At 41.7% G+C, this 12,069-nt stretch overlaps 1 protein-coding gene across 3 annotated transcripts in view; it reads right to left on the bottom strand.

Moving 5' to 3' along the window:
* The window catches only part of sh3pxd2aa (SH3 and PX domains 2Aa), a 205,028-nt gene that overhangs the window by 90,471 nt on the left and 102,488 nt on the right, over positions 1-12,069 (bottom strand). For 2 of the 3 annotated variants that reach the window (XM_069900483.1, XM_069900484.1), the window contains exon 8: positions 10,739-10,870. In XM_069900483.1, the coding sequence (XP_069756584.1) occupies positions 10,739-10,870 (132 nt within the window). Of the gene's footprint in view, positions 1-10,738; positions 10,871-11,172; positions 11,243-12,069 lie in introns of those variants that run through there. The other variant, XM_069900485.1, reaches the window with a different exon arrangement.

Genomic DNA, 12,069 nt, shown 5'->3' with positions numbered 1-12,069 from the left:
TGAACCCCTCATCAAGGCCTTCCTTTCAGGACCATTTCAAAAACCTTGTGCATCACCTTCCTTTCAACAATTTTCTTGGTAATCTCCTCAAATAACTAAATTAATGGCTTATACAATGGAATTAAATTGAGAATTAAATGGTCTCCTTCTCTCCCATAAATTCCCACAATGCCAAGTTATGTGCCTGGCCACACAGAAAGTACAACTCAAAGCAGAACTCTTTAAAGAAATGCCCCCTGGAATGTAATTGCAGTTCATTTGAAGAATTTATAAACTCATGTACTTAATCTCATCTGTTTTTGTTTTTTAGATACTCATTACTTTTTACTGGTAATTTTTTTGAATAATGCCAAGTACCAAGGGTGGAAACTTGTGTGGGACTTCATGCAGGGAAAGCAGAGAAATCCTGGAAGAGGACTCAGTGTGTACACACTCTCTTGCTGCTGCTAGAAAGAACCAAATTCTTCAGTGATACAGAACAGAAACACTTTAAAACCCAGCTCATCCATGTGGACCCAGAACCCTCGCTGAGCTAGTTCAATTTTCTTGCATTTGCACAGATCCAGTTGAACCTTTCCAATAACTTGTCAAAATGTCTTCTAAATGTAATCATACTCACCTCTACCACTTCCTATGGCAACTCATTCCACAGAGCCAGCACTTGTGAGGATCATAGTCTCAAGAGTTTTCTGCAGAATCAGACCTTTCAGTCCAATTTGTCAGAATCAAAATCATAATTTATTGTCATAATCAAATCATGAATCATCAAATCATCAATCATGAAATTAGGTGTTTTGCGGCACATCATCATGCAAACATTTATATAAACCACCTTACAACAATAATTTTTTTTAAATGCACGAAAAGGCAGTGTCTGTGGTTCATTGATCATTCAGAAATCTGACAGCAGAAGGGGAAGAAGCCGTCCCTGAGCCGCTGAGTGCTCATCTTTAGGCTCCTGTACCTTTATCCCAATGGTAGCAGAGTGAAGAGGGTGTGGACTGGGTGGTGGGGTGTCCTTGAGGATAGAGGCTGCTTTTTTAAGACACCACCTCTTGCAGATGTCCTCGATGGAGTGAAGTCTGGTGCCTGTAGCATGTTCCCCCACACCATGATGAAGGGCTCAAGCCCAAAATGTTGGTGATGTATCTTTACCTTTGCTACATAAAGGCGCTGTTTGACCTGCTGAGTTTCTCCAGCATTTGTGTGTTTCTGGTGCATGTGATGTCACAGGGCGTTAACAATCTTCTAGAGTTTTTTTCTTGTCCTGAGAGTTGGCACCTCCATACCAGACAGTGATGCAACCAGCCAGAATGCTCTCAACAGTACACCTGTAGAAGTTTTCGAGTCTTCAGTAATATACTGAATCTGCTCAAACACCTCACAGTCACTGGCAAGCCTTTTTCATGATCGCATCGACATGGATGCTCTAGGACAGATCCTCGGTGATGTTGACACACAGGAATTTAAGTTCTTGACCTTCTCCACTACTCAGCCCTTGATCAACACTGGATCGTGCAGTTTCTATCAGAGCTGCACGCATAAAGTCACCACTGTAAGGCGCCATTTTCTTTTTTGATGACCAAGTTGTTTACCCATTCTAGTCCCATTTACCAGTATTACACCCATCTCACTTCAAACCTTTGTGATTGATGTATATCTAAGTGTATTTTTTTGTAATGTTACAATCCCTACTTCCACTTCTCTGGCAACTTCATATAACCATATAACCGTTTACAGCACAGAAACAGGCCTTCAAGTCCATACTGATTCACTTGAACAACTCCACTAGCTCCTCCGCAAACTCCTGAGGAAGTAGAGGCTTTCTTCATGATGCCATTGGTGTGTTGGTTCCAGGAAAGATCTTCCAAGATAGTGACTCCCAAGAACCTACATTTGCTCATCCTCTCAGATAATTCAATGTGAAAAAAAGCCCTCAAATCTTTTCCCTCTCATCTCAAGGAGACAAAATGGAAGAGTGTTTAATTAGGGAAGTGCAAATTACGATGGGATTAGAAAGTAACTTGGAAGAGTAAATTGGGAAGAGTTTCTTTTTCAGGAAAAAAATAACCATGGTTGACAAGTGAGATAGCCAGTCACAATGAAGAAGGAAGTACACATAAAGTTTATGAAGCAAAAGTCAGGAAGGCCTCATGAGAATGATAAGGCAGCCAGGAAGGAGTTTTAAAAAGCCAGGAGAGATAATAGGGGGCATGGGAAGACAAGTCAAGTCAGATTAAGGAAAACCCTAAGACATTCTACATGGACGTGAAGATCAGAAGGATGACCAGAGAGAGGGTAGGACCAATTAGGGATAAAGAAGGCAACATGTGCCCTGAGAAAGGTGGAGGGACCTTGTGAAAATGTGAGGTCAGTATAAATAAGGCTAATGTGCTGGAGCATATTGCAGTTAAGAAAGAGGAAGTGTTGGATCCTCTTAAAACTTGTCAGATAAGACCCTGGAAGAGGACGGGATATATCACTAATTACTACAGGAAGCGAGGAGAGAGATTGTTGATGTGTTGGTGATGAAGTCTGCATCCTCCCTGGCCACAGGAGATACCAGAGGACTGGAGAATAGCAAATGTAGTCCCCTTGCTTATGAACAGTAAGAGAAAAATCCTGGAAATTATAAACTAGTAAGCCTTACATTAGTGGTGGGAAAATTTTGGAGACCATTCTTAGGGTCAAGCTATATGGTTATTTAGAAAAGCATAGTCTTCTCGAGGATAATCAGCATGGTTTTGTGAGAGGTAGGTCGTGCTTCACAAGCCTAATTGAATTTTTCAAGGAAGAAAGTTGATGAAGGAAAGGCTGTGGATGTTGACTACATGACTTTAAAAAGGCCTTTGACAAGGTCCCACATGGGAAATAAGTCAGGAAGATTCAGTTGAGGTAGCCAATTGAATTAGAGAATGGCTGGATGGGAGAAGCCAGAGAGTGGCAGCGAATGATTGCCTTTCGGACTGGAGGCCTATAACTCGTGGTGCGTCTCAAGGATCGGTGCTGAATCTATTGTTGTTTGTCATCTGTATCGATAATCTGGATGGTAATGTGGTAAATTGGAACAGGAAGTTTGCAGGTAACACAAAGATTGTAGGTGTAATGGACAACGATGAAGGCTTTCAAAGATGCAGAGGGACCTGGATCAGCTGAAAAAATAGGCTGCAAAATTATAGATAGAATTCAGCACAAGCAGATGTGAGGTGTTGCATTTTGAAAGGACAAACTAAGGTAGGATATACACAGTAAATGCTAGGACACTGAGGAACACAAGGATCTGGAAATACAGATACTGTACACAATTCCCTGAAAGTAGACAGAATTGTAAAGAGAGCTTTTGGCACATCAGCCTTCATAAATCAAAGTAGGGATGTTGGGTGAAGTTGTTCATGACACTGGTGAGGCCAAATTTGGAATATTGTGTGCAGTTTTGATTACTTAAAAAAATGAATGTGTGCAGAGGAAATTTACAAGGATGTTGCTCGGACATGAAAAACTGAGTTATAGGGAAAGGTTAAGCATATTTGGACTTTATTCCCTGAAGCATAGAAGAATGAGGGAAGATTTAATAGAGGAATACAAAATTATAATTGCAGCATGGTAACAAGCCCTTCCAGCCCATAAGCCAATGTTGTCCAAATACACCCATTAAGCTACAAGCCCAATACGTTTTGGAGGGTCGGAGGAAACTGGCACATCTCAAGAATCCCAAGCAGACACATGAAAAATGAATGAATCCTAACAGGAAATGCCATATTCAAACCTGGGATACTAGGTTTGCTAACTGATAGGCCATGTGCTGCACTGTTATGTGTTCCACGTTTTATGTATGTAATGGTGAGACCAAATTTGTAGTACTGCATGCGGTTCTGATTTGGAAAGCAGAGCAGAGGCGGTTCACCGAGTTGATAATGGAAATGAGGGGGTTAGTCAATGAAGATAGATTTATTTGCCTGGGTTTATACTTGCTGAAATTCAGAAAAATGAGAGGAGATCTGACAGAAACAATTAAGGGATGAATAAGATAGAAGCAGAAAAGTTCCCTTTCAGCCAACATGTTCCAGACCCCTGTCAAGTTCTGAGTGTAAAACACCCTCATCTTCCCTCCAATCCTTAAACAAATAACTTAAATATATGCCTGACTCTGCCGCTAGGTGAAGCAGATCTTCCGATTTACTCTACCTTGGCCCCTCACGTTTATGGACTCAAATTACATCTCCCCTCAGCTTCCTCTGTTCCAAAGAAAGCAAGTCCAGCATTCCAATCTTTCATCACAACTAAAATGTTAAAATCCTGGCAAAATTCTCTTTAATCTCCTCTGCAATGAAATCACATCTTTTCTACAATGTGGCAACGAGAACTGTGCTGAACTGGAATTTGAGATATTAAGGGGCATGGGTTTAGTGCACTGTAGTAAAATATTAGCCACAATCTTTTAGAACGGTGGAGCAGATCAAAGGTGCTGAATAACAGAATCCTCAATGCATTCTTTATTTTCTATTCTCAAAGATAAAGAAGGCATATTATTGCAGTTGGCTTCATTGGATGGGGCATTGAGCATAAAAGGAAGGAAGTCATAATATTGCAGCTGTATGAAACTTTGGTTTGGCCACACTTAGAATACCACATGCATTTCTGGTTGCTTCATTACATGAAGGAAATGGAGTCTTTGACAAAGAAGAGATTTACCACAATGCCCAAAATGTCAATTATGTATTTTTACCTTTGCTATATAAAGGAAACTGTTTGACCTGCTGAGTTTCTCCAGCATTGTATTTTTACTTCAACTAAGATGCCTGCAGATTTCCGTGTTATACTTTACCACAATGTTCCCCAATTTAAAGGGTATCTGAAATGGAGAGAGATTGGACAAATTTTTCACCGGAACATCGAAGGTTGAAGGAAGATCTGATAGAGGTTTATGAGGTCATGAGACGCATTGATCAGGTAGACAGTCAGAATCTTTATCGCAGGGTAAAAATTTCACCATGCACTAGAAGACTAACATTTATTGAAAGGGGAAGGAAGTTTAAGGAAGATGTGCAGGGCAAGTACCTGTATTTTAAAGTGACAGTAACGGATGACTGGAACAGACCATCAGCAAAAGTGGTGGAATCAGATAGACTAGCATTTCAGAGGTTTCTAAAAAGGCATGAAAATATGAAGGGAAAGTAAGGATACCAAAAAGTGGAAGGATAAGAGTTTTAGTTTAATTTGGTCATCATGTCAGCACAGACAACTGGGCCTAAAGGACTGTTCCTATGATGTTCTAAGTACTAAAAGAAAACAGACTCTGAATTGACACACCATTAAATGCCCCCTCTTGGTACTCACCACAGGATGGTTCAGTTCCTGTCCTCGACATGATCGTACAGTTACCGTACTCTTTAGGGGTTGCGCAGTCACAGTACTCACCAGAGTCTTACTTGATGACCGCACTCACCACAGGGACAGTGTAGAAAAAAATAATTAGTTGTAAATTTCCTACTCACTGCTGCATGTGTGGAACTCCAGTTAAGAGTACCATCTCCCTCGACTGCTGAGTTGAAGTAAATTAATACCACCATGTGTCAAAAGTTCCCTGAATCACTTGATTTCTTACTGCTTCCTGCTAATCTAAGCTTTTTAAATCCAACTGTCTGAGTCACCTGACTCCAATCGCCAGGTGAAGCCTTCAGATAAAATCCCTGTTGAAGCATGCTACAACAGAACTTACCGCAGGGACCGACTGTTACAGTACTCATCGGGGGGACACACGGTGAACGTATCAACCGCAGGATCACAGTGACTCTACTCACCATGAGATCGCACGGTTACTGCAGACATTATTACTATCTTATTAAAACAGAATGTGGAAATTCTCAGCTTGTGAAGCAGCATCTTTGGACAGAGGAGCACGGCATGTTTCAGATGGATAACTTTTCAAGTTCTGATGAAAGCCATTCATTTGAAATCTTTGGTTTTCTTTCCTCAGATGCTATCTTATGTGCTGAATGTTTCCAGTATTTTCTGCTTTTAGTTTGAATTTCCCACACCCATCTTGTTTCACTTTTCAATTTTGGAGTACTGGTTAGGATTGTATATTTAATAAACAAACCAGTCACAGCACCCAAAATGCTGGTGTATTACTTCCCACTTTGTACAGTTACTCCAGATTGTGACCACCCATTGACTTCACATGCTATTATAGTTTGCCTAGTTACTGAACATTGTAGAATTACTTCACGTGTTTTCATGGGTTATTTAGTTTCCATTCATACTGTGCTGGATTATCCAGTTACTATCGACACACTGGTACCTTATATTTACATAGACCATGAGACTGCATGATTATTCCACATTACAGGTCACCGTCTTACTGACAGAATTACCCTTCTTCAAACATCCAATAGGGCAAGTGCATCACACAACAGTATAAAATGAAAACCAAAATAACTTTGATAAACAAGGTCCCTGTCATAGACTTTTCCATGGATTCTTAAATGCTTTGCAGTTAGTACATTAAATGAATAGCGCATAATAACAACCAAATAAATCCTATGACACCGCATAGAAACATAGAATTCTATAGCACTGAAACAGGCCCCTTCGGCCTTTCTAGTCTGTGCTGAACCATTTTTTTTCCTGCCTAGTTCCACTGACCTGCAATATCCATAGCCTTCCATACCTGTCCAAATTCTATTTAAATGTAAAAATTGAGCCACATTCATCACTTCAACTGGCAGTTCGTTCCACACTCCCACCACTCTCTGAATGAAGAAGTTCCCCCTCACAATCCCCCTAACCTTTTCCCTTTTCACTCTTAACCCATGTTCTCTGGTTTGTATCTCATCTACCCTCAGTGGAAAAGGTCTGTCTACATTTACTCTGTCTATCCATCTCATAATTTTAAAAACCTCTATCAAATCTCCCCTCATTCTTCTATGCTCCAGGGAATAAAGTCCTAACCTGTTTAACCTTTCCCTGTAACTCAGTTCCTCAAGTATGGGCAATGCCCTAGTAAATCTTTTCTGTACTCTTTCTTTCTTATTGATATCTTTCCTGTAGTTAGTTGCAAAACTGCAAAATATTCCAAATTTGGCCTCACCAATGTCTTTTACAGCTTTATCATAATATCCCAGCTCCTCAACTCAATATTTTGATTTATGAAGGTCAATTTACCAAAAGATCTCTTTACCACCCTATCCAACTGTGACACCACTTTCAGGGAATTATATACCTGTATTCCCAGATCCCTCTGTTCAACCACACTCCTCATTGCCCTACCATTTACCATGTATGCCATTTCTTGATTTGTCCTTCCAAAATGCAACACCTCACACTTGTCTGCATTACATTTCCATCTGCCATTTTTCAGTCCAGATCCCTCTGCGAGCTTTTAAAAACTTCTTCATTGTCCAAACATCTCCAATCTTAATGGCATCTGTAAACTTGCTGATCCAATTTACCACATTATCATCCAGATCATTGATATAGATGAAAAACAACAATGGTCCCAGCACTAATCCCTGAGACACACCACAGTCACAGGCCTCCATTCTGAGAAGCAATCATCCACCACTACTCTCTGGCTTCTCCCTTCCAGCCATTGTCGAATCCAGTTCACTATTTCACCATGAATACCTAGCGTCTGAACCTCCTGTTTAACCTCTCATGTGGGACCTTGTCAAAGGCCTTACTGAAGTCCATGCAGACAACATCCACAGCCTTTCCTACATTAATTTTCCTTGGTTACCTCCTCAAAAAACTCTAAGACTAGTTAAACACAACCTACCATGCATAAAGATATGCTGACTATCCCTAATCAGTCTATGGCTATCCAAATAATTGTATATCCAATCTCTTAGAACATCTTTCAAAAATTTACCTACTACTGATGTCAGGCTCACAAGCCTATAATTTCAAGGGTTACCTTTGTGCCTTTTTAACAACGCAAGCTACACTCCAATCCTCTGGCCCTATACCCGTGGCTATGGAAATTTTAAATGTCTGCCAAAGCCCTTGCAATTTCTACACTTGCCTCCCGCAAGGTCCGAGAGAATATCTTGTCAGGCCCTGTGGACTTATCCACCCTTATTTGTTTTAAGACAACAAGCAATTTCTCCTCCTTAATCTGAACAGGTTCCATGACCTCGCTGCTTGTTTTTCTTACTTCCCACAACTCTGTGTCCTTCTCCTGAGTGAATATTGATGAAAAAAAAATTTAGTTTAAACTCTCTAAAGCAACATTAGCAACCTTCCCACACGGTCCCCTTTCAGTTCAGATGCAAACTGTTCCATTGGAACAGGTCCTGTCTTCCCTGGAAGAGAACCCAATGATCCACAAACCTGAAGCCCTCCATCCTGCACCATGTCTTTAGCCACATGTTAAGCTACATCATCCTTCTATTTCTAACCTCATTAGCATGTGGCACGGGTAGCAATCCTGATATCACTACCCTGGAGGTCCTGTCCTTCATCCTCACACCTAACTCCCTAAATCTCCTTGCAGGACCTCCTCACCCTTCCTACTCACATCATTGGTCCCTACATGGACCATGACATCTGGCTGCTCACCCTCCCTCCTGAGAATGCGTGAACTCGATCTTGAGATATCTCGGACCCCGGCACCAGGGAGGCAACATACCACCCAGGATATTCAATCTCTTCCACAAGACCTCTTATCTGTCCCTCTAACTATGGAAACCCCTATCACTACAGTTCGCCTCTTCCCCTCCCTTCCCTTCTCAGCCACAGGACTAGACTCCGTGCCAGAGACCTAATATCCAAGGCTTGTCTCTTGTAGGTCGACCCCCCCCCCCTCCCCAAACAGTATTCAAAGTGATATACTTGTTTTTGAGGGGGATGCCCACAGGGGTGCCCTGCATTGCCTGTCTGTTCCCTTTCCTTCTCCTGACTGTCACCCATCTACCCACTAATTGCCTCCTAGATGTGATAGTGTCCCTGTAACTCCTATCATCTCCTCTGCCTCCTGAATAATCTGGAGTGCATCCAACTCCAGCTCCAATTTAACTCGGCTTGTCAGGAGCTGCAGCTGGATGCACTGCTCGCAGATAAAGTCAGGGATATTGCTGGCTTCCCTGACAACCCACATTCTGCAAAAGGAGGATTCCCCTGCCTTGGCTGCCATTCCCACTGTTTATGACAAGATGAACAAAATATATTAATTCTTTAAAAAAAAAACCTACCCTTACCTGTGCCTACCTGCTGAATCCTTTGTGTTCATCAAATAGGGTGGCCGTTTCGGTCTTCAACACCGACTTTTCCTTGCCTCTTACCTGTCATCACTGAAGCCTGTTGAGCCAAAGACTTACCACTCTGACTCAACCCACTTTTATGATGACCACTCCCCGCTTTGTCTTCAACTGTTAAACTTGATCGCTCAATTACCTGTGTAACCTTTCCCTGGATCTCAGTTCCTGAAGTCCGGGCAACATCCTTGAAAATCTTCTTACACTCTTTCAATCTTATTGTTATATTTCCTGTTGTTAGATGACCAAAACTGCACACAATACTTTAAATTTGACCTCACAAATGTCTTCTACAACTTTACCATAACAACCTGTACTCAATACTTTGATTTATGAAGGCCTGTATGTAAAAATCTTTCGTTACAACCCTATCCACCTCTGGCACCACTTTCAGGAATTATGTACCTTTATTCCCAGATCCTTTTTTTCTACTGCACTCCTCAGTGCCCTACTGTTTATGTCCTACCTTTGTTAGTCCTCCCAAAGTGCAACACCTCATACTTGTCCACATTACATTCCACCTGGCATTTTGCAGCCCATTTTCCAGCTGGGCCAGATCCCTCTATAATTTTTGAAAGCCTTCCTCACTGTCCACAACGACTCCAATTGTGTAATTTGTTGAGCCAATTTCCTACATAATCATCCAGATCATTGATATAGATGACAAACAAGGGCCTGTACTCTGCTGTTAACATTGATATGAAAGGGTTGAGTGGCTATAGGATAAGCTCAGAAGAGCAACTGGATTAGCATGAACAACTTGGGCTGAAGAACCAGTTTCTATGCTGTGTATATGACTCCATATGGCATTATTGGTACATCGACATTGGATTCTTACACAATAAAGCACAACCCCATCTATACAAATACTAACGACAACAACAGCAGTGGACAGTAGTATAACAGCTGAAGACTCCACATGGACAAATAATTCATTAAAGAGTACAAGAACGGCAACTTGAAGTAGCACGCTGCCACCTCCAGTTCTATTGCACCAATGTACAAATGGTGAAAAAAGTCAGATATTAAGAAAGTTCAGGAGTAGAATAGATCGATTCCAAACTGTAATCTTCATGTTTATGGGACAAGAACTAGGAGGTAAACAAAATATCCTTGTATTTCATGGTTACAGTCTGACAGGAGCATTGTGACATTAACTCTGTTTACAGCAATTTTACACTGGCAATTAAAAGAGAATTTTGCAGACATTCCTAGAGAAAGGCAGATCTTGGCCTGGCGCCCAAAGCAACAGGGAGCTCCTGACACTCAGCCAAAGGCAGACACAGATGGAAGTAATGTACAGTGCTGGATCCGGGAGAGAGAGATAGAGAGAGAAAGAGAGAGAGAGAGAGAGAGAGAGAGAGGCAGAGAGAGAGAGAGAGACAGAGAGAGAGAGAGAGAGAGAGAGTCAGAGAGAGAGAGTCAGAGAGAGAGAGAGAGAGAGAGAGAGAGAGAGAGAAATTTTAAAAAGTTATTTGTCTTACCACTCTCACTTTTTTCAATAACATCCACTACTTCCCCGGCTTTCAGGCTAATCTCAGAGTTTTCCTGCTTTTCATAGTTGGCGACCACCACATACTGATCCAGAATCATGGGTTCCGAGACAGCCTCCGAACCTGGAGTAGGGAAAAAGCAAGCTGTCAGCCAACTCGCAGCCATGGCTCCTTGCAAGCGACAGATTATTCCACTAACGATAGGCCAAATCTTTAGCACCCTTCAGCCAATCAGAACTCAAGCACAGTGTACAGAATATTCCTAAAGATCTGGCCATATAGAATCTTCCTTTCCAACCCCTCAGCTGCACCGCGTAACATTCAAATCTTCAGGTTGTGTTTAATTTATGATCCTTGTTGCTTTCATCCCGAAAGAGATGTTAGCACAGGACTCGAAATATCCACAATTTTCAATCTCATCTCACACTCATAATCAGGGAGAATGCCAACAGCCGCCACAGAGACAGTTAAAAATAATAAACAGTCCGTCCTGTCTCTCTCTGCCAAAGAGAGACCAGAGGCAGTGTGGGGGATGAGAACACCAATGGCAATCGGCTGCTCCAAAAGCCTTAAATAGAAACACATGAGTGGGAGGGTCCAGGGAGGGCAAGCTGTTTACATAACAGTCAGACATTGAAAAACTGCATTTCCCAACCCAGTTATCTGATTAACTGTTTTCTTATTCAATTCAACAAAGTCATTACTCAATTATTTGAGTTAGAATGGAGTCTGCTTTTATTCTGTTTCAAGTCTAGTCCTCCTCCTCCAAGTGTTGTCAACGTTGGCCTCGTGTGTTCCAGAGCTGCTCCCAGCTTCACTGGGCTGTGTACATCGGCTTTTCCTAGAAGCTGTGAGAAAGTATTTGTTGTCTCCTGACATATATACAAAATATGAAAGTTTGCATTGTGATGCTGCCACATGACACCAAATTTTGTATCTTGTTCATGACAGTACATTCCGATTCTGAATACCAAATGCTGCCAGAATTCATTCTGTTCTCATCATACTTGCACCGTTTTTACTGACACTTTCAGATCATGCAGACCAACCTCTGTACAAAGTTACATCACCAAAGAACAAAGGCCAGAGAAACCAAACCCACCCCTCAGCTTCCAGCTGTGGAGTTCAACCACTACTTCAATCCACCCAAGAGCAAGCCCCCTCCCTCATTTCCACACACCTTAATCCAATTTGATTAAAATCACAAAATAAAAGAGCAGACATAAGCCATTCACCCATCAAGTCCGTTCCACCATTAACCATCCCAGACTTCAGTATACACAGCTGTGACAGCCCTTCATTTCTTGCTTATAAACTCTACT

The sequence above is a fragment of the Narcine bancroftii genome, chromosome 10 (genome assembly GCF_036971445.1).
Source record: "Narcine bancroftii isolate sNarBan1 chromosome 10, sNarBan1.hap1, whole genome shotgun sequence".
In the NCBI taxonomy this organism is placed as follows: Eukaryota; Metazoa; Chordata; class Chondrichthyes; order Torpediniformes; family Narcinidae; genus Narcine; species Narcine bancroftii.
This window is presented reverse-complemented; position numbering and strand designations above follow the sequence as displayed.